Here is a 21,671-nt window from a genome sequence, read left to right on the forward strand (position 1 = left end):
GTAAGAAGCAGTGAAAGAAAAGGAGGATTTGTTTGTTAACGACAAAGCAGCAGCGGCTCTGGGTCGGCATGTTTATATTTCTCAAAGCGTGAACGCTTCATATTTTTTCTACGGTTCAGAAATGCAGAAAGAGACAGAAAAAATCCTCCAGAGTGCAGATGAGACTTTAGGAAAGTTTGAATGTGACTTTGTGTCTCTCAGTTTGAGTCAAACACCTTCATGAATATTGGAGGAGAGACTTTTTAAAGTGGGAGACGCATGAATATTACAGCACATTAGCTAAAGTAGGTGAAGCGAGCGGCGGCGGCTGTCATGTGTTGTTCCTGCTTTAAATATCCGGCTTTAACAAAGCATGTAATACCCACCAGCACCCACAGCCTGCTGTACGCCACACACATTTCAAAATAAAAGCCTGTAGCCAAGCACTTTAATTTGAAGTATATACATTTTTCCTACGTTGCATCAGATTGCTTCTAATTAGGCGATTTGGTAAACATTAAGCTGCAGCCAAACTTACACATGTTTCCATGACACATGTGAGATACTGATATACGACATAATACGATAAAAAAAGAAAATAATCAACGAGCTGTTTGTCTGATGTCTCACATTAAACCCAGCACTGCTTTGGCAGGAACAGTGTCGGAGGGACATCTGGAAACACGATGGATCGTATTTGGTTCAGGATGTCAGGTTTTCTCTTCTTATCATTGTTGATGAAAGTAGGTGAACAGAAAGAGTCCAAGAAAAAACAGTTTAAACAGCCTGCTTAACCCTGATTGGTTAAACTCAGGCTTTAAATGGAAACCAGGAAGAATCGCTTCCCTTACCTACAGATCCTCATGTGACCAAGAGGGAGTGACACAACACTCACACACACTCACACACACACACACACACATGTACACACACACGCATGCACACACACAGACACACACTCACACACACTCACACACACACACACATGCGCGCACACACACATGCACACACACAGACACACACTCACACACACTCACACACACACATGCACACACACAGACACACACTCACACACACACACACACACATGCGCGCACACACTCACACACACACAGACACACACACACAGACACACACACACGCACACACTCACACACACACAGACACACACACACAGACACACACACACGCACACACTCACACACACACACACACACGCACACACTTACACACACACACACACACACACACACAGACACACACACAGAAGAGAGAAATACTCCAAAGAAACTCAGAGACTGTGATCACAGATGTCTACATCAGCGTATCACTGAGGAGCTTAAACATTATTGTATATGTTTAAAAATGATATTATACTCGTAAATATACGTTGATTAATGCGTAATTACATCATCCAACAAATCAGTGCATTGTCATTAATCATCGCTGTTGTGTCTAATTGTGTTTTATGGTGATTAGAAGCCAGTGAAACAGCAGCGATCACCGAGCCGTCCTCGGTCAGAGGGGACTCGTTTCACACAGGTGGACACCAGCTGTGGTTCACAGCACACTGACAGCCCACACTCACTATCCTGTTGTTAAGTGATGACGTGTGAACAAACTACTCTGCTTTTATTAAGGCTGTTGTGTTTTTAACATGTTTTGTATCTTGTTCTATTTAATCTGAACAAGCCCCTAAAAACAGTCAGTGATCACTGTGTTTATGCTAACATAGCTGTGTCGCTGTGTCACGTAGCACATCATTATATACCAGCTAGCCCAACTTCAGTAACCCTACAAACGTCACTGCTGTTTAGTTTTCTGTCTTCATTTATGTTGGAAGTGATAGCAGAGCTGTACGTTTGAATGTTTCAGAAATCTCTCAGTCAGAACATGCTAAACATGTTTAGATGGAAGCTAGCGAGCTAACTTCCTGCTAACTTCTAACTGAATTTAATAAATCCTGTTTTCATGGATGTTAAACTTCATTGTTACACCTGGTAAAGCAGCAGCGCTGATCATTTTATTAAAGGTGAAAGAATTTAGACAGTTTGTAACTCTCAGTGATGCCGCAGTGTTCGTTTGACTTTGGGACCTGAAGCAGAGTTTGGACCTGGAAACAGCTGATGACGTCAGACTTAAAGACCGGATAGACTTAAAGTGAAAATGTGATTCACACATATCTGTTTATAGCTGAGTGCTGATATTATTCAAATATGTTAAATGATAGTGTGTGCAGAAATATTTATTTACACAAACAGTAGCAGAAACACGCTGGCCGTTATGGGGAGGAGTCTAAATGTCGTGTTTCTGATCTCTTTTGGCTGCCTACAACATGTTTGTCCCATAGCAGCCACCGTAGCTAGGATTATGCACTGGATTAGAAGGATTAGAAACAGAACTCAGCTGACTGCTGAGATCTACTGACGTCTAGTGGTGAGGTTTTCCACACTGTACTTTTAATCTTGGAAAAGATTTTCCGTAAGTGGGATCCCATCCTCTGTCTTATCTTTGGAGCGTCTTTACTCTGTGACATTGAAACTTTCGTTGCTTTGTATTTTGCAGTTGTGGGTCTGAAGCTGTGATTCTCCGTGCAGCGGACTGGGCTCAGGTGTAAAACAGTAATAAACCTGGACGTGTCATTAGGTGTGTGTGAAGGTCGGTTGAAGCGCTCTCGGAGCGAGGCCGTGCTGTTCGGGGACTTTGCGCACGGATGTAAATTTAATGAGATTAACATTTGGAGCGGATCGAGTCGAGGACTAATGGGACGCGCCGCCGCCACAGCGGATTAACATCACAGGAAGTTTGCAGAGAGGGAAGTCTGAGTGTGGATAAAATGAGACCGAGCTGGGTTTGTGGCGAGGTTCAGGCTTAGGTCTGAGCTCTTCATCCTGAGGAGCTGAAGCGACGAGTGCTTGATCACGGCTGAGCTGTGAAGTTCGACAGGCTTCTGAGTCAAAGCGTCTCTTTATTCTCTAAAAATAAAGCGTCTGCGTTCACGCCTGCAGGCAGGCTTCAGGAGCGATTTTACACCTCAGACTAAATATAGCGAGCCGGTCACGGCGCAGCTCCGCGACAGCCGTTATAATTAGCACCTGTTCTTTAATCACACCTCAAAATCACAGCCTTCATGCACGAGCCACCACTGTCTATGTTCTACTGAGGAGCACTAATGATGATATCATCACTGATATCAGGGAGGAAGCGTCTACGGGTCATTCTAGGACTGCAGGAACGTTCAGGAACAGATGCTTTATTACATCCTGATCTTTGTTCAGAAAAACAACATGAAACATGATGAAACAGAGAAAGTCATCGTTTAATTAAAAGTACGGCAGCGGGGTTCAGGAAATGAGAATTAGACTCATTTTCAAACCTCTGTATGTCTGATCACCTGCTGCTGAAGAGAAACCATGCAGTGCAGGCATTCTGCTCCTCAGCAGGCTTCCAGAAACTGGCCAATCAGGAACAAATGTGCTTTTTAGGAGCAGGGGGTTTAAAGAGATTAAGGGGAAACAGCTGATTCATACGTGTTCATACCTTTAGATAAAACCAGAAGGTTGTAGTTTATCTCAGGGTGAGTGGTTTCCTCTTCATTCAGGGAGTTTTGGGCGATAATGGCCATCCTACGCTTGATATCCTGACATCACCAGACTGCTTAGAAAACAAATCACTCCATTTCAGTTTGTTAAAACTTACACCTTCAGCACAGCAGTGCTTAGAAACCTCTCATCCAGATGTTAGTGGTTAACACGTGCCGCTGTCGTCCACACACCAGGGGGCGCTGCGCACGGAGGTAATTATTAAAAAGAAGAAAAGTCCAAACTGGACGCAGGTCGACAGACCGCTGGGCAGACTGCGATGTGTTTGCGTCCGACTCCTGCAGAAGAAATCAATCATTTATTGGATGCTTTGCTGCCCCCCCCCACATTTTTTCTGACTGTCTATAATCTTCTTCTGTGTCTGCATATTTTCTCTGTGCACATTACCCATCAGACTAAAAACAGGAACTATGAAAACCTCGACCAACAGAACTTTGACTTCAGGAGAACACCCAAGGTATAAACTTGCATGGTCAAATGATGCACGCCGCCCAACCAATCTCTGAGCTCGCCCAGTAGTAGCCAAACACCAGTCAGCCCCGCCCGCCCAGAATCCAACCCGGCTCCAGAGATAGACTCTTATCCTGGTGGCACGTCTTTTCTCCACCATCTCTTTTCTTTCTTTTGATTTTTCATGATTCCTGCACATCGGGAATGGGTTTACACTCGCAGGAGAGACGCCCTTCCTCTTCCTCCCCCCTCCTCATCCCCCTCCCCCTCCCCGAGTTTTTCCTTGTGAAGGGTTGCATGTGGCCAGGCTGACGCGTGGCTCTGTCTGCAGATTATCGAGGAACACCGCACACCAGGATCCTCTCACTCCTCTTTTCTTTTTCTTTTTGGAAATGAACCACTTCTCCTCCCCGCCTCCCCTCCTCTTCCTCCCCTCCTCCCCCCCTCCACTTGAATCTTTTTTTTTTTAATTTGCGGTTGCATCAGTGCGCTCTAACATGCACGTCCCCGATTGGTTGGTTGGTTGGTTGGTTGGAGTCTTGAAAGCGCCTCAGTTTGCATGTGCCACCACACCACGCACAACTTTTTGCCCCTCCTTCTTTGTATTCCAGCTTCGACTTTGAGTTTTCTTTAGTTCAGCAGATCTTGAACACTTTTTGTCTCCATTTTTTGCTCCCGTCCCTCCTCCTCCGGTGGTAGCGTGGGTGAGAGGGAGCATGGTCAAGGTTGGGGTTGTGGGTGGTTGGGGAGGGGTTGTGGATGTGGAGCTAACGATGGCTGTCCTGCGATGTGTTCTGTGGTGTTTTGTTCTGCCGTGTTTCTCACTGTCCCTCGGTGTTACCGTCCGTCCACCGTGTCCATCTGGTGGTCCTCCAGGCTGAGAAGGTGCTGCTGTTCAGCCAGGACACCAACCTTACCGCCCTGCTGCTGGAGGCGAAAGACCTGGAGGCCCGAGTCATCATCCTCTCTGCCAGGTTTGTGCACATTTCAAGGTGGTTTCCATGATGGTTTCTGATTGGATGATGTTGTGGTTTCCACAGTTAGGCTGTATCAGGGTTAGGACACTGGTCACAGTTTAAGTTGTTCTTGCCATGACTTTGCAGGAACTTTGTGACTGAGCCATCAGCAAGTGTTGGACTGAATCTGTGTATCCCCAACAGGTAAAAGTAGCACCTGCAAATGTTGTGTAAAAAAATCCATGTAAACGCGAGTAGGATGTACGAGGTCTAAAGATCAGCCCTTAGTCTGATACAACGACAATCAGCCTCTATTGTCGGAATCTGAGGAAAGTCAGACTCTTCTGCACAAAACACCAGCAGCGGTTCCAAAACTGAACAAGGCCAAAGTCTGATGACCACGACCCGAGCTTCAGCTCGTTGGGAGGTGTTAGTCGATGTACTGAGCTGCAGTGTTTCTGGTGCTGTGGTGCAGAAACACTGACCACACTGACGTGAAATCAGCTAAACCTTCATCGGGTCTTTAAAGAGACGCTTGGAGCTCGAACAGAAGAAGTCAGACTGCGCGTCCACAGGACTGTTTGTTGGTTTCCAGAGTGTTGCTAGGTGATTGATGACTGGGTCTTTGGTCTGTTTGTGTCGGCCACAGGTGAGTGCTTACCTGCTGTGTGTTTGTGTGTTTGCAGTGAAGACGAAGCTGCGCTCGTGTACAAAGCCGCCCGGCAGCTCAACATGACCGGCTCTGGTTACGTCTGGCTGGTCGGAGAACGGGAGATGACCGGCAAAGCTCTGAGTGAAGCTCCAGACGGTACGTCCGTCTCTCACCTCCTCTTCCTCCTTTCTTCCTCTCTGTCTGTCTGCAGCTCTTCTTCCATCCAACTGACAGCAAAGCTCGAACAGAAGGAAAATTCACAAGAAAGCAGTCACCTGTCACCTGCAGAGAGGAAATAGATCAAACGGCTCTTTCTTTGTTCCTGTCATCATCAGTATTTAACCAAATACCAAATGCTGCTTCAGCTCCCAAAAAATCAGACCTCTGAGAGTTAAACATGGTCCAACTTCTCAATAAAAGTTCACTACACCATCATATAGGATCAGGATCAGATCACATAATCAGTTAACAAGTAGATCCTTCCATCCATTTTCTTCTGCTTGTCTGGGGTCACGGGGCAAGGTGTTCCTGGGCCAGCCCAGAGATGGAGTCTCTCCAGTGGGCCTCCTCCCCGTGGGTAATGCCCATGTGAATGGAGGCATCCTTGTTAGATACCCGAACCACCTCAGCTGTCTCCTTTCGATGTGGAGGAACATTGGCTCTACTCTGAGCCCCCCTCGAACGATGGCACTCCTCACCCTGTCTCTAAGGGGAGGCCTGCCATTCGAGCTCATTCGACAATCGACAGTTTTGCTTTTACAGCCAACTCATGAACAAGACCCGAGGTGCTTGGGGCAGAAACTCGCCTCTTACTCCACCCTTTTCCAGCTGAGGACAATGACCTCAGACTTGGAGGCAATGATTCCCACAGTTTCACACTCGGCTGTGACTCCACCATCTGATGACCCAACAGAACCACATCATCTGTAAAACGCAGAGACGAGATTCTGAGACCACCAAAGTCAAATCTTTCAGCCACTTGGTTACGCAATTCAATTTTAAATTCAAGTAAATTTTATTCATACAGCGGTAGACCCTACAATAATAACTACCGAGAAACAACGCCTCGAAATTCTGTCCATAAAAATTATAAACTGAAGCGGTGACAAAGGTCAGCCCTGGGTTATCCACCAGGAATGAGTCTGACGTACAACCGCAGCGGTTGTACAGGGACCGAATGACCTCTAAAAACCAAACATCCCATACTCCTGAAGCGCTGTTCCCACAGGACACTCTAAGGGACGTGTCCTGACGCTTCCATAATCAACATATCATCATCAACATCAGCAGCATCCCGGTCCTCTTCATCGTCCATAAAGGCTGTCCCGAGGTCCTGCAGCAGGGACGCTCACATCGTCGACGGCTGCTCTGACGTTGGGCAGCGGTTATGAGGGTGTTGGGCTGCTGAAAGATGAAACCAAACAGAGAGGTTCTGCGTAGCTTTAAGAGCTCGGCTGGGTTTGAGTTCAGAGACAGGAAACAGCTCCTCAGAAAGGAGCCAGAGCGACAGGCGCTGCCTGAGACTCGGTTGGAGATGTTCGGAGACAGAAGAGGCTCGGGGAACTGTGACAGCAGTCGTCTGGACTTCATCGAACATGACGAAGAGTCCCGTTAGTCTCTGAACGGGGAGCGTTAGAGCGCTTTGAGGCACTCTGACGTCACGTCCTCTAGTGCAAAAGTGTCGGTCCACAGAGCGGTGCAGGCAGGTCGGGAGTCAGCGAGTCTCAGCGTCATCATTCGATCCGATGTTAAAACGGTTGGATGGAAGCACAGCTCTCTCTCTCTCTCTCTGTCTGGCACTGTTTCTAGTAGGTTTCAGATGAAGGAAGCTACTCTTCATCAGTCTGTTAGCTTCTCAGTGTCCTGGTGTGTTTTTTCTCTCTCTGGTTTCTTCGGAGTGCCGGTTGAACGTTTAAACATGGCGGGCGTGGAGGCGTGTTTAAAGGTTCTTAACCGCTCCCTCCTCTCCGGGCTCATTGTAACTGTGTGGCTTTAAATGTGTCTAACATCTTTTTGTTTGTTTCATTTCTATAGTGTGTGTCGTCCGCCCGCCCGCCCGTCTGCCCATTCTCACAGTAACAATAACATGCTGCTAAACAGGGGTGGGAGGGGCGGGCTTAATGATTCAGGTGTGGGGGGGTAATAAACTGCTAATGTTGCTGCGGTAACCGTGACGTGTGTCCAATCAAACACTGGTAAGATGCCGCCCTTGCTTCCTGTTACCTGCTTGATGCTTTGCCCTTTGCAAGTGGCCAATAGAGGCCTCGCCCACGGCAACGTGGAGCCAGGGGCGGGGTTTATTCAGCTAATTACTCAGTCAGCCAGATCACACGTTTATCTTCATACTTCAAAAGTATGCAGACGCCCTTTTAACACACAGAATGGATGTAAAAGAGCAGGAACTCATCAGGAAGAGGTCAGGTGAGTCAGGTGAGGTCAGTCGGATGATTGCAGGTTTTATTGCACACAGTAGAAAATATGAAGCTATTCACTGTCATAGTACAGAGTTCAGAGGTCAACAGGTCAACTTGACATGAATTTAACATTTCAATGATTATATTAATGAAAATCTGATCAATGAATAAATCAGAGTTGCTGAATGTTGGAAAGAAAAAGCTGAGGATACGTTCTCCTGTCTCTCCTGCTCGTTTCGTTCATTTATTCAAATTAGCATTTGTCATTATTAGTCGGCTAAGTTAAAGTAAATAAAATGAAGCTGTTAGATCCATTATGTGATATTATCAGTATAATCAGGGAATGAAAATCTGACAGCTCGAACTAGACGATGAAGTGAAAGGAACAAGCAGATGAAGGCCAGCAGACAGGTGCTCGTGTTCTAATATTGCTCTGAGTTTACCTAATGAACATTAAATAAGTGCACATGTTGGAGTTTTGTCCCTGACATGGTGCCGTAGTTAACGTGGCGTCCTGGTCCTGGTCGTGGCGTTCCCCTCTGGCTGCTGGGTAATCGGCTCCCCGCTCTGTTGCCATGGCTTTTTGTTTCTACAGACATCCTCACCGGCCGGCCCCTGCACTCTTAAAACGATGCGTGGCTTTTCTGCACATCGCGTCCTCCGAGTCGCTGATGTGTCAGAAAAACGATCCATCCTTGCCTTAAAAGTGCAGCGAGACCGCACTCTGAAACGATCCACAGTGGGTTTGTCTCTGCTGCACGAGGGTGGAGGTTTCTTTTCTGGGTGGACCGTTTCAGCTCAGCAGAGACGCTGGATCGTTTCTGCTTTCTACCAGAAACAGTCGGAGGTCGTATCTCTGAAACAAACAGCTTCCTCTTAGTAAAAAATCTCAGATCTGCAATATTTTCCTTTCACGTTATTACCTGACGAGGAGATTTTCCTGAAACAATATTGTATAATTTGTGTGACAGAAGCATGAGTGGAAATGCCCGAGCTGTAAAACACAGTGTTAGTGGTTTTAGCCCCAAACAGCAGCCGTGTCCATGTTAGCGTACAGGCTCAGTCATGGATCAAACGTGGCCGCTGCAGCGAGCCTGGGCTAGATAAAACACAAATCAGCTGGATGTAACAGCGAGGTAGATTATAACCTTCATCCTAAACTCTTCTGTGGGCGGGGCCTACACACAGGATGGGCAGAATAATGTGAACAGCTGTAACTCAAATCTCAGCGCACCTGTAATAACAGCGAGAGCATCTGCAGGCCTGCTTTATATCAGATGGTACAGGTGTTTGCATTATCGTGTCCACCCTCCTGAAACGATCCCCTGAAAAGAAACGTCTGGAGCAGCACTGCGACATTCTGGATTTTGTTGGTGTTTTTCTTCACGGGCTCCTGTTGCACTATGAGGGAAATGTTTGTGCAGCTGCATCGGTCTGCAGGCAGCGGCGGCACAGGCACGCTTCCCCTTTAGCTTTGTTTATGGAAGAGAGGCGGACGTGTCGGGCTTCCTAATCGTGTTGCTGCCGTCAGCGCTCGTTATCGTTAGAAACAGCTTCATCGGCTCAGCTCCAGCTCTGCTTTTATGTTCCACTAGACCAGCCGCTGGCCCTCAGGTCATCATCTGTCTGCAATAAGTTGTCTGTTTAAGGCTCGTGTGCTAAAAAACTTTCTCTTTTTTTGATTGGCCAGCTTCAGGAAGTCTACCAAGGTCCCACAAGTATGCGTCATACTTAGACGACGTGTTTATAATAACTGAGAATATATACAGACCTGAAGCAGAGTAGTCTGAGGAATAACACAGATTATGTTCTCACACATTTGGCTCATTATTTGAAACTTGTTTCACATGAAAACCTGAAATTATGATGTCAGAAAATAACAATAAGCAGGCTAGGTCCTTTCAGGAAGAAGCATTAGCTTGCCTGCCAAATGTTTTGAAATTTCAGCTAATTGTTAGCATAGCATTTCAAAAAATAACAGTTTGTTAATGTTAGCGTAATGTAAGTTCCCAACAATATTAGTTAGAAATTCCATTTTAGCCAAAGGTTTTTAGTAAGGCATTTATAAAAAAAAATTAGTAACAAACTTGATGGTTAGCTATAGTTCATTTGTGAGATGCTAACACTGTCCGGTAGCTTTTACTTATGGTTCATTTGTGACATGCTAACTCTGTTGGTTAGCTATTACCAGTAGATTTTGGGGGATGCTAGCACTGTTAGCCACCCGTTTTGGCCCAGCTTGGAGACAGATGCAGACACTTTTCGCAGCATGACGAGTTTGTGCTGAAGGAAAACACCACACACTCTTCATGACGTCTCAGTGAGGCTTTTCTGCTGAGACAAACGCTGTGATTGTCAGAGTGAACTCCCAGCATGCAGTTTGGTCGTGATGAACACTGACCTGACGCCTGAAGCCCCGAGTGTGTGTTTGAATTACACTGATGCACTGTGTAATTACATCAGCTGAATGAAAGTGTGTGCGAGTGTTTAATTAACATGTGTGTGTGAATGAGGGCAGCTTTGAGTCTGCAGCCTGTTTAACTTCCTGCTGTGTGTGCGTGTGTGTGGGCACAGGCCTGCTGGGCCTCCAGCTGATTAACGGTAAGAACGAGTCGGCGCACATCGCGGACGCCGTGGCCGTGGTGGCGCAGTCTCTGCAGGAGCTGTTTGAGAAGGAGAACATCACTGAACCTCCACGGGGCTGCGTGGGAAACACCAACATCTGGAGGACCGGGCCACTCTTTAAACGGTTAGTACCACCCACGGCTGCAGGTCAAAGGTCAAAGATTCTGTGGTTGGTCATTAGGAGGCATGGTGCACTACACTTAGGAGATGTGCTTGTTTTTCTTGTGGGTCTCTCGCTGCCGTTCCTCCACCGCGTTTGATGCAAACGCTACGTGACCGCTGTGCGTGTCCCACTTTAGCCCGTTTAGGTTGGATTATCACAGAGCGGACTGCTGAACACAAAAGTGAGAATAAGAGGGAGGCGCTGATCTGATCTGGATTCATCTTCAAGTCTGACATAACTGGGATAATAAGTGTCTCCTCCTCTCTGTGTGACCCAATCAGTCGCTCTGAATCAGAACTGTTTATGTTGCAGCTGCGTCATGTGACCTGGTGTCGCCTCAACTTACATACCTGATTTGTGTACGCATCAACATGATGATGTCACCACCAAACGTGAAAATAAAGGAGCTCTGATTCTTCTGTGCACTGATTGGCTCCACAGGGTGCTGATGTCATCAAAGTACCCCGACGGCCTGACAGGACGTATCGAGTTTAACGACGACGGCGACCGGCGCTTCGCCACCTACAGCATCCTGAACTACCAGCAGAAACCAGGTCGCCTCGTCCAGGTTGGAGTCTTTAACGGAACACAGGTAGAGTACACCTCAATACAGCTCGAAATTCTCATGAGCTGTTGGAAAGAAATCACCATCTTAATACGGCTACCCCTCCGGCGCCAGCTGCGGGCTCAAGGCTGGAGCCGATCAAAACAATCCGAGATAACACCTGTGTTGACATTGTTCCTCCCCATTCTAAGGCCACCTGGGTTGGCTGGCAGACTGTTACTTAGCCTGGTAGGGCGAAGGACACTGTCTCCGCTGAACTATGGACACGCACACACATACACTTACACTGAAAACCACACACTTATCCCCCTCCCTTTCCAAACGCCTTCGATGCTTGTTTCCTGTGGGGGAACACGGCGGGTCTACGTGCCGCGCTGGATAAGATAGCGCTGTGCGAGGCGGCTGCTGGGTTTGCTTCACATTGCTCCTTACCCATCACCCTACCGTGTGGCTTGTTATGTCTTCCCAATGTTGTGTCACATTTATGTGCTTTTTTGTGCAGAGGAGTTTTTTTGTTTCCTGTTCTCGTGCTGTCCTACCATGGAAGCACAGCATGAGAAGGGGTCTCTTTTTTTCCTCTTGTACTTTCCCATTGTAATGTACATTTCAATGTTTTTCTCTCCAATGCTACCAATCTCCGACTGTATCCCCATGTGATGTTTGTGTGTCTATGTAAGGTCGGGGGGGGTCCCATTTCACTGCAGGACCCCCCTGCATGTGACGAATAAAGCCTTGATTGATTGATTGATTGATTGATTGCTACACCTGCTGCACCAGCTGCTACACCTGTCTTTACAGCTGCTAACACATCTGCTGCACCTGTGTATAAATCGTCAGTGTCACTGTCAAACATACGTCACAGCAGCTCTCATGACCATCCAGTCAAACTTCCCCTTTGCTATTGCTGCTCTCCTGTCACAGTCACCCCTGACACTCGTCTCCACCCACTCCACCCTGCCTCCACTCTCTTCTTTACCTGTCTGTGAAGGGTTGACCACTACCTCTGCTCCCTACATTTCCACCTGTCTCCTTCGCCCTCACACCTCCACCCATCAAGCCTCTCACTGCAGATCACAGTGTCATCTGCAAACATCATAGTCCACAGAGACTCCTCCTGCCAAGCTCATCCATCACCCTCTGTCCTCATACACCACCCTCACAGACTTCTCTCTGTCCCCACACACCACCCTCACCAAAGTCTCTCTGTCCCCATACACCACCCTCACAGAAGTCTCTCTGTCCCCATACACCACCCTCACAGACTTCTCTCTGTCCCCACACACCACCCTCACCGAAGTCTCTCTGTCCCCATACACCACCCTCACAGAAGTCTCTCTGTCCCCATACACCACCCTCACAGACTTCTCTCTGTCCCCACACACCACCCTCACAGAAGTCTCTCTGTCCCCATACACCACCCTCACAGAAGTCTCTCTGTCCCCATACACCACCCTCACAGACGTCTCTCTGTCCCCATACACCACCCTCACAGACTTCTCTCTGTCCCCACACACCACCCTCACAGAAGTCTCTCTGTCCCCATACACCACCCTCACAGACGTCTCTCTGTCCCCATACACCACCCTCACAGACTTCTCTCTGTCCCCATACACCACCCTCACAGACGTCTCTCTGTCCCCATACACCACCCTCACAGACTTCTCTCTGTCCCCATACACCACCCTCACAGAAGTCTCTCTATCCCCATACACCACCCTCACAGACTTCTCTCTGTCCCCACACACCACCCTCACAGAAGTCTCTCTGTCCCCATACACCACCCTCACAGACGTCTCTCTGTCCCCATACACCACCCTCACAGACGTCTCTCTGTCCCCATACACCACTCTCGCCGAAGTCTCTCTGTCCCCATACACCACCCTCACCGACGTCTCTCTGTCCCCATACACCACCCTCACCGACGTCTCTCTGTCCCCATATACCACCCTCACGACGTCTCTCATTCAGCTGATGTCTGTCCCCATACACCACCCTCACCGAAGTCTCTCTGTCCCCATACACCACCCTCACCGACGTCTCTCTGTCCCCATACACCACCCTCACAGAAGTCTCTCTGTCCCCATACACCACCCTCACCAAAGTCTCTCTGTCCCCATACACCACCCTCACAGACTTCTCTCTGTCCCCACACACCACCCTCACAGACTTCTCTCTGTCCCCATACACCACCCTCACAGACGTCTCTCTGTCCCCATACACCACCCTCACAGACTTCTCTCTGTCCCCATACACCACCCTCACAGAAGTCTCTCTATCCCCATACACCACCCTCACAGACTTCTCTCTGTCCCCACACACCACCCTCACAGAAGTCTCTCTGTCCCCATACACCACCCTCACAGACTTCTCTCTGTCCCCATACACCACCCTCACAGACGTCTCTCTGTCCCCATACACCACTCTCGCCGAAGTCTCTCTGTCCCCATACACCACCCTCACCGACGTCTCTCTGTCCCCATACACCACCCTCACCGACGTCTCTCTGTCCCCATATACCACCCTCACGACGTCTCTCATTCAGCTGATGTCTGTCCCCATACACCACCCTCACCGAAGTCTCTCTGTCCCCATACACCACCCTCACCGACGTCTCTCTGTCCCCATACACCACCCTCACCGACGTCTCTCTGTCCCCATATACCACCCTCACGACGTCTCTCATTCAGCTGATGTCTGTCCCCATACACCACCCTCACCGAAGTCTCTCTGTCCACATACACCACCCTCACAGACGTCTCTCTGTCCCCATACACCACCCTCACAGACGTCTGTCTGCTGTCAGAGTTCTTGCATTCATAGACTTAAAAAACCAAACAAACAGACATCAGTATTGGCCAACAGAAGTTGTGTAAGGGCAAAAATACTCAAAATATCACACAAATAAACAGTGTTTAGTTCCAAATAAAGATCCAAGGAGAAGGAATAAGCCTGTGACAGTATACTAAAACGTTCAAATCTCACATGAATCATTGAGTGCTGCAGCTACAGTCGCTGCAGTAATTCACTATTGATTAAATGAGATGAATGTTTAGTTCGGTGACAGGTACGACGCCAGTCAGAGCCGAGCTGCTGAGAGAAACATGATGTAGCGAGCGAGCATCCAGGCCTCCTGCCTCTTTAAATATGAATGCATAGATGCAGTATTGATGCTGTCATTTAGTCAGCCTGTCACAGTGAGACCTGCGTGCAACAACATCACAACCTGAGTCCTCACCGTGTGTTTCTGTGTGCCCTTCAGGTTGTGATGAACCCTCAGAGGAAAATCATTTGGCCTGGAGGAGAGACAGAGAAGCCAGTCGGATACCAGATGTCGACCAGACTCAAGGTAAAACCGCAGCTCGACGCGTCTGTTCGGTTCATCGTCTCAGAGATGTGATGCCGCTCCTTTTTGCAGCTTTTCATGTTGGACGTTTTTAAAGACATGAGCTCTGCAGATAATCATGAGTTGGGGTTTGTTGTTGTGTTCTTCATGAATCAGGTCAGATGTTGAGCCAAACCAGAGCATGAAAAATGCCTTTTTAATCTGTTACATTTCATTTTCTGTCCTGTGAATGTTTACATTTTCTATTTATGCAAAATGTGGCGTAGGCCAAGGCTCTGTATTCGGTCCTCTGTATTTCCATTGTATGTATACATGTGGGCTGTATGACTAACAACCTACACAGATATTTCAGGGTTGTATTTAAGTTTGGAGTTTCTAAAGAGTATCTAAAGACCTGGGCACACATTGAGGTGTGCCTCAGTTAACATAACTGTTATGGAATATGATCACAGCTACGTCGTCAAACTCAGCATTTATTTCTTGTAGGCTCTTAGAAAATGAGGGTATTCCTGTTTCATCAGAAGAAATATTTGATTTCTAAATAACATATTTAGAAAACAAATATTATTGATAGAAATTTAAAATAAATCCCTCTTCTTATAGAAACTTATTACAAATAAAGCCTGGGTTTAACCAAAAATTTCAAAAGAAACTATGGCAAGTTTTCAGGAAACACTAGAATTAAGCACAGAATAGTATCAGAGGAATCACAAGTTGCAGGGCAGAGTTAAACCTTTTATAGATGTGTTTTCCAACAGTGAGGACATGTTTTTGTAACATGACTAAGACCTGTCAAATGTCTACATTCAAATATGTAAAACTGAAGGGGCTTTGTGGACCTTTAAGCCGTCACAACTGAGGTTTGTACAAATAATGAACTACGGCTTGGATGGGTGGGCTATAATAACATTTATGCCACGATGACGAGCGTCAGCGTCTCCCAGATCGTTTGGATCAGTCCACGTCTCTGAGTGTTCGCTGTTTGTGCGCTCAGATCGTGACGATTCATCAGGAGCCATTTGTTTACGTGAAGCCAACAAAAAGCGACGGGACGTGTAAAGAGGAGTACACCGTCAACGGAGTCCTGATCAAGAAGGTGATCTGTACTGGACCCAACGGGACCATACCAGGTACGCTAACACACTATCCTCCCAGACCCGATTTGACCTGTTTTCTGTGTGTGTGTGTGTGTGTGTGTGTGTGCGTGCTTGTGCACCGTATATATAAAGTTGAATGATTGAAATGAGGCTGTGTTTATGTGTCCAGGTCAGCCCATCGTCCCTCAGTGTTGCTATGGTTTCTGCATCGACCTGCTCATCAAGCTGGCCATGAGTATGAACTTCACCTATGAGGTTCACCTGGTGGCTGATGGGAAGTTTGGCACGCAGGAGCGAGTAAGTGTCACGTGACTCTGTTCGCTGTCACTGCAGCAGGTCCGACTGCTGTTCTGGTTTTGGACATGATGAACGTCCTCCTGTTTGGACGTGTTGTCCTTCTGCTTTAAATGAAAGACTGTATATCAAAGATGGACAACTTAATCGTTTAGTGTTTCTGTCTTTTTGGAGCTCGATGTGACGATGACGGGGTTCTGACAGAGAGACTGAGCACACTGCACATTCATAGGCTCAGTGTGTAGCCCCGCCCTCAATGCTTCCTCCTCCTTCCTCACTCTAATGACATCATCTTCAAATTGAACTTCACATTCAGACCTGAGAGCAGCGACTTCGGCTCACTGAGCTCAGATCAGCCGAGCAGGAAGCTCCTTGTCTCACAGACTTGTATTTATAACCAGAAGAGGCGCCCCCTGCTGGCTGGCCACCTCCAGGATATAAAAACACATTAAAAATAACATTTTAAACAAAAAGGCTACTTCCATCTTTTACATACAGTCTGTGAGTGTACCTGTACACCAGTTTGAATATTTGTGTGTGTCACATCAGCCTGAATAACTTCCAGGGGAAAGTTCAGCTCTCTGCTGTAATCAGAGTATCCTGATCCTGTAATCCTGTGAGGGATGACGGTCGGGCTCTTTGCAGCTGACTGTGCTCCGTCCCTCGGGTGGATCTGAGGCGTGGAGCTCAGGTGAGCAGACTGACGATGATGAAGGCGATGAAGGACGTGTGATCTGTGCCAGCACGTTTGCAGGTCGGGGGTTACATTAGATACTGAAACACATTAAAACACATTTCCATCCAGCTGCAGGCTGATGTTCGCAGGAGCGACGTCACGCACCAAAACAGCTTAGTTACAAACAGCTGTTCTGTTTACGTGGTAACAATAACATGGCTGCTGTGAGGTGAGCTGTCCCAGCAGGCTGTGATTTAGCAGGTGTAGGTGATGGTCAGCTGACAGCATAAGCTCCACCCTCTCATCCAAATACAGTCACTTCTGGAAACTAAAAAACAACATGGCGACAGCGAAGGCTCTGGCCATCTTTCATATACAGTCTGTGGAGTAGTGGTGGCGCGTTGAGGAGAATTTCTGTGTGTGGATGTTCTTGGCTCTGATTGGCTGTGTCATCAGTGAGCTGGAGTAATGTGATTACAGTTCATTCTCAAAGGTAAACGGACAGTCTCTGCTTCACGTGTGGTTATCTGCGGCCTGATGATGTCATCGCCATCTCGCTCTCTCTGACCTGCTTACCGATTCATCCCCATCGGCAGCTCGTCGCCCAGGCTTGTTGCCATGGCGACCACTGCTCCGTCCCTGACTCCGACCTTGCCGGAGCCGAGAGCCATTTATTCATCTCTCTCTCTCTCTCTCTGCTGCTCGCTCTCCTTCATCCCCTCCTCTGTGCTCTGGATCCCCCCCCCCCTTCCTCCTCCCCCTTCCTCCTCCTCTTCCTCCTCTCTCGTCTCTTCAGAGATTATTCACGCCTGAAATCTGCTTTATGTTCCACGTATACCCAGCTCCTGAAGGATGATGTTTCCTGTTTAGTCGATCACATGAAAGCATCTTGTTCTCCTTCATGTTTTATTCAAATCTGAGCTCAGCCTTTAAAAATGCAGCCGCTTCAGACAAATCTGATCCTCCTTTATTATTTAAAGCGAGAAACTACAAACCTGCCAATCAGGGATTCGCTGTGCTCCTCCCAGCGGATCGGCTCATCAGTAATCAATAACGTGATCAGGCTGGAGCTGCTGAGCACGCCTCACAGTGTTTGTTGCAGCTGATGTGGGTTTGCAGATATTTAACGCTTTAACCTGCTGCAGTGAGGTCATGAATGTTACGATGTAAAAGAAACTCAAACCTTCATTAACAGAGCTGCGCCCTCCCTCCCTCCCGCAGGTGAACAACAGCAACAAGAAGGAGTGGAACGGGATGATGGGGGAGCTGCTGGGAGGCCTCGCCGACATGATCGTCGCCCCGCTCACCATCAACAACGAGCGCGCTCAGTACATCGAGTTCTCCAAACCCTTCAAATACCAGGGGCTCACCATCCTCGTCAAGAAGGTGAGCGAGCGAGGAAGTGCAAACCATGACGAAGGTTCATGATGTGACGCTGTCATGACACAACAAAGCGGTGATGCTCAGCCTGAGCCAGTGTGAGAGCAGCAGAGAACTGAGGTTACGTTTCATCACAGGGAAACTGCGATGTTGTGCAGTCCATGTTAGTTAAACAGTTCCAGTGTTCATGCACACGAGCTTGTGGTGCTGTCCCTACGGCATCCCTCACCCAGGCTCAACTGACCAATCACATGACTGTGATGTCATAGCCCGGGAGAGATAGCGAAAAAGACAAAAATGCCTTTGTCTTCTAGAAGAAATCGTAAGCGTCTGAAGTGTTTTCTTGATTAATTCAGGCAAAGCTATTATCGCGTTAGGTTTGCTGTTAGCCACGTTTCACTTTGCTGGTGATGCTTTTAAATAGTGTTAGCTAACTTCTTGGCTAATGCTAACTGAATGATCAGACAATGTGATTGGCCAGTTGTGATGTAAGCGACACCGACATGGAGATAACAGAGCATGTCACTTTCACATGCTCTTGGGAGCCCCTGCTAGTGTGGGGGGTCATCAGCTGCTCAGCCTGCAGACACCTGGGGCCAGGTGAAGATGGAGGACGAGGGATAAACTGTTCTCAGTAAAGGTCATGTTGAGGAGTCATACTCGCTCCCGTCTCCTGACTTGTTGGGCATGTGGCTGAAAGCTCAGCGCTGATTGTTACTGTGAGAGAAGCTGAAGTGAAGTGAGTGATGATTGGCTGAAACGAGGAGGTGCTGCATGGACATTTGTGAGAGCAGAGCTGTAGGCCCCGCCCATCAGCGTGCGAACTACCCAGGTTTCTCGTTCTCACGCTGCGAGCCAAGCCGGACAAAACTTTAATTAGTTCATTCATTAAAAATAATCTTCATCAGTAAGAGAGCAGCTCAAAGAGTCTGGAACAGATTAAGACACATGAACATTAAAGGTAATGGTGGCCAATCAGGAAGGAGCTGGCTTTCAGGAGGCGGAGCTAAAAGAGTTCAAACAGCTGATAAAAGATTCCTGCTTCAAACTGTCTCAGATAATGTTGGAAATAAAATTAATGACGTGTGTGCGTGCGTGCGTGTGTGTTCACAGGAAATCCCTCGCAGCACTCTGGACTCGTTTATGCAGCCGTTCCAGAGCACACTGTGGCTGTTAGTCGGTCTGTCGGTCCACGTGGTGGCAGTGATGCTTTACCTACTAGACCGGTTCAGGTAAACCAACACCACGCCTCAGACCACGCCCCCGCCCTCCAAGGAGTCACTCAGGTTGTCAGACATGAGCAGCAGAAATCCCAAACTCCACAAAACTTGTTATTAACTCATCCACGTGTTCGGTCACACATTCAAGCCCCTGGTCACAGGAGTGAGACGGTGCTGGTAAAAATGGCATATTGGCTTTCAACAAAAACAGCCATTCCTTCTGAGCGCTTCATTTAGTCTGTTACCGCACGTGAAATGTACATACACGGGACCGGTGTAGGTGGGGCTACATTAAGACAGTGGGCGGGGCTTGAGAGCAGCCGTACAGAAGAATGACAATGAGGGTGTTTTATCCCAGTCTGTGCCCAGGGAGACACTTAAAGTCCTATCCTGATTTTGTCAAAGGTCAAAATCAGGATAGGACTTTTACCTGTGATGCAGTTGTGAAGTCTAACACAGCTGTGTGTGTGCAGCCCGTTCGGAAGGTTCAAAGTGAACAGCGAAGAAGAAGAGGAAGACGCCCTCACCCTGTCCTCGGCCATGTGGTTCTCGTGGGGAGTGCTGCTGAACTCTGGGATAGGAGAAGGTAAGAGGACGCAGAAGGTAAAGCCGGTGGCGACACGCTGCTACCTGCTGACAGCGCTGTTTCCTGTCTGCTCTGCGTGCAGGAGCTCCCAGGAGTTTTTCGGCCAGGATTCTGGGTATGGTGTGGGCAGGGTTCGCCATGATCATCGTAGCTTCATACACTGCCAACCTGGCAGCCTTCCTGGTGCTGGACCGGCCTGAGGAGCGCATCACTGGCATCAACGACCCCAGGGTGAGGATGAACTACGTCATCTTCACAGGAAGAGGTGGTAGTTAAAAGGATGCTATCTGTGTCTGATGCAGCATTCAAGGTCCTTATAAAGAGTCTGTAAAGTTAAAGCCTTCAGTCTTCTGAGACATGACACGAGTGGGTTCATACCTGTTTGGTAAAAACTGGGCCTTTTAAAAAGCTTCAAAAGCAGGTGGCTCACACTCGGTCGTCTGTCCAGGTGCCTGTGCCGTCCCTTATCACAGCCCGTCATTTGTTCCTTTTAAACCAGGAAAATCTACAAGGACCAAACCTGGAAACCGCCCAGCTCTTCGTCTGTGAGAGGACGGTTTCCTGCATTAGCAACGTCTCTCAGAGGAGAGATTCACCTGGACTGAAATCAAAGATCCAAATGTGTGAAATGATCTCTGGAGTCCGTCTGAGTGCACAGAGCCAGCCGGGGCTGGTTATTCTGTTAGGACGATGAGACAAACCTTTATTGGTCCCACACGTGGGAAATGTGTCAGAAAGTGGACAAAGAGCTGCGAAAATAAAGAAAAATTATAGAATAAAAATACTCACAGCAGTGTAAGAGAAAATGTTTAAATGTCCGGTCTAAAGAAGTTACAGTATCAAATCGGTGAATGTAAATATGGACATCTGTACTGACTAGTATACATGTACACAGTGAGTATATGTATGTACACACAAAGGGTACACACACACACACACAGGTACACGCGCACACACGCACGCACACGCACGCACACACGCACACACACACAGGTGTACACACACACACACAGGTGTACACACACACACACACACAGGTGTACACACACAGACACACACAGGTGTACACACACACACACACACAGGTGTACACACACACACAGAGGTACACGCACATACACACAGGTACGCACGCACACACACACACACATACAGGTACATACACACACATACAGGTACACACAAGCACACACACACACACACACACACACACACACACACACAGGTACATACACACACATACAGGTACACACACGCGCACACACACACACACACACACACACAGGTACACACGCACACAGGTACACACACACGCACCCAAGTACATGCACACACAGGTACACGCACACACACAGGTACAGGTACACGCACACACACAGGTACACACACAGGTGCACACACACACACACAGGTACACACACACACACACACACACACACAGGTACACACACACACACAGGTACACACACACGCACCCAAGTACATGCACACACAGGTACACGCACACACACAGGTACATGCACACACACACAGGTACACACACAGGTGCACACACACGCACCCAAGTACATGCACACACAGGTACACGCACACACACAGGTACACGCACACACACACAGGTACACACACAGGTGCACACACACACACACACACACACACACAGGTACAC

The 21,671-nt window shown here is 48.0% G+C and overlaps 1 protein-coding gene across 6 annotated transcripts in view; it reads left to right on the forward strand.

Annotated features, from left to right (window-relative positions):
* Positions 1–21,671, forward strand: part of grin1b (glutamate receptor, ionotropic, N-methyl D-aspartate 1b) — a 63,771-nt gene that overhangs the window by 23,013 nt on the left and 19,087 nt on the right. For 4 of the 6 annotated variants that reach the window (XM_063489426.1, XM_063489442.1, XM_063489452.1 and 1 more), the window contains exons 5-16: positions 3,976–4,038; positions 4,908–5,005; positions 5,674–5,795; positions 10,628–10,802; positions 11,283–11,433; positions 14,666–14,752; positions 15,744–15,879; positions 16,016–16,143; positions 18,038–18,202; positions 19,310–19,428; positions 19,890–20,002; positions 20,085–20,233. In XM_063489426.1, coding sequence (XP_063345496.1) covers positions 3,976–4,038; positions 4,908–5,005; positions 5,674–5,795; positions 10,628–10,802; positions 11,283–11,433; positions 14,666–14,752; positions 15,744–15,879; positions 16,016–16,143; positions 18,038–18,202; positions 19,310–19,428; positions 19,890–20,002; positions 20,085–20,233 — 1,506 coding nt within the window. The remainder of the gene's footprint in view (positions 1–3,975; positions 4,039–4,907; positions 5,006–5,673; positions 5,796–10,627; positions 10,803–11,282; positions 11,434–14,665; positions 14,753–15,743; positions 15,880–16,015; positions 16,144–18,037; positions 18,203–19,309; positions 19,429–19,889; positions 20,003–20,084; positions 20,234–21,671) is intronic. The other 2 variants (XM_063489434.1, XM_063489469.1) reach the window with 1 other exon arrangement.

This window comes from Pelmatolapia mariae, linkage group LG2, assembly GCF_036321145.2.
Source record: "Pelmatolapia mariae isolate MD_Pm_ZW linkage group LG2, Pm_UMD_F_2, whole genome shotgun sequence".
In the NCBI taxonomy this organism is placed as follows: domain Eukaryota; kingdom Metazoa; phylum Chordata; class Actinopteri; order Cichliformes; family Cichlidae; genus Pelmatolapia; species Pelmatolapia mariae.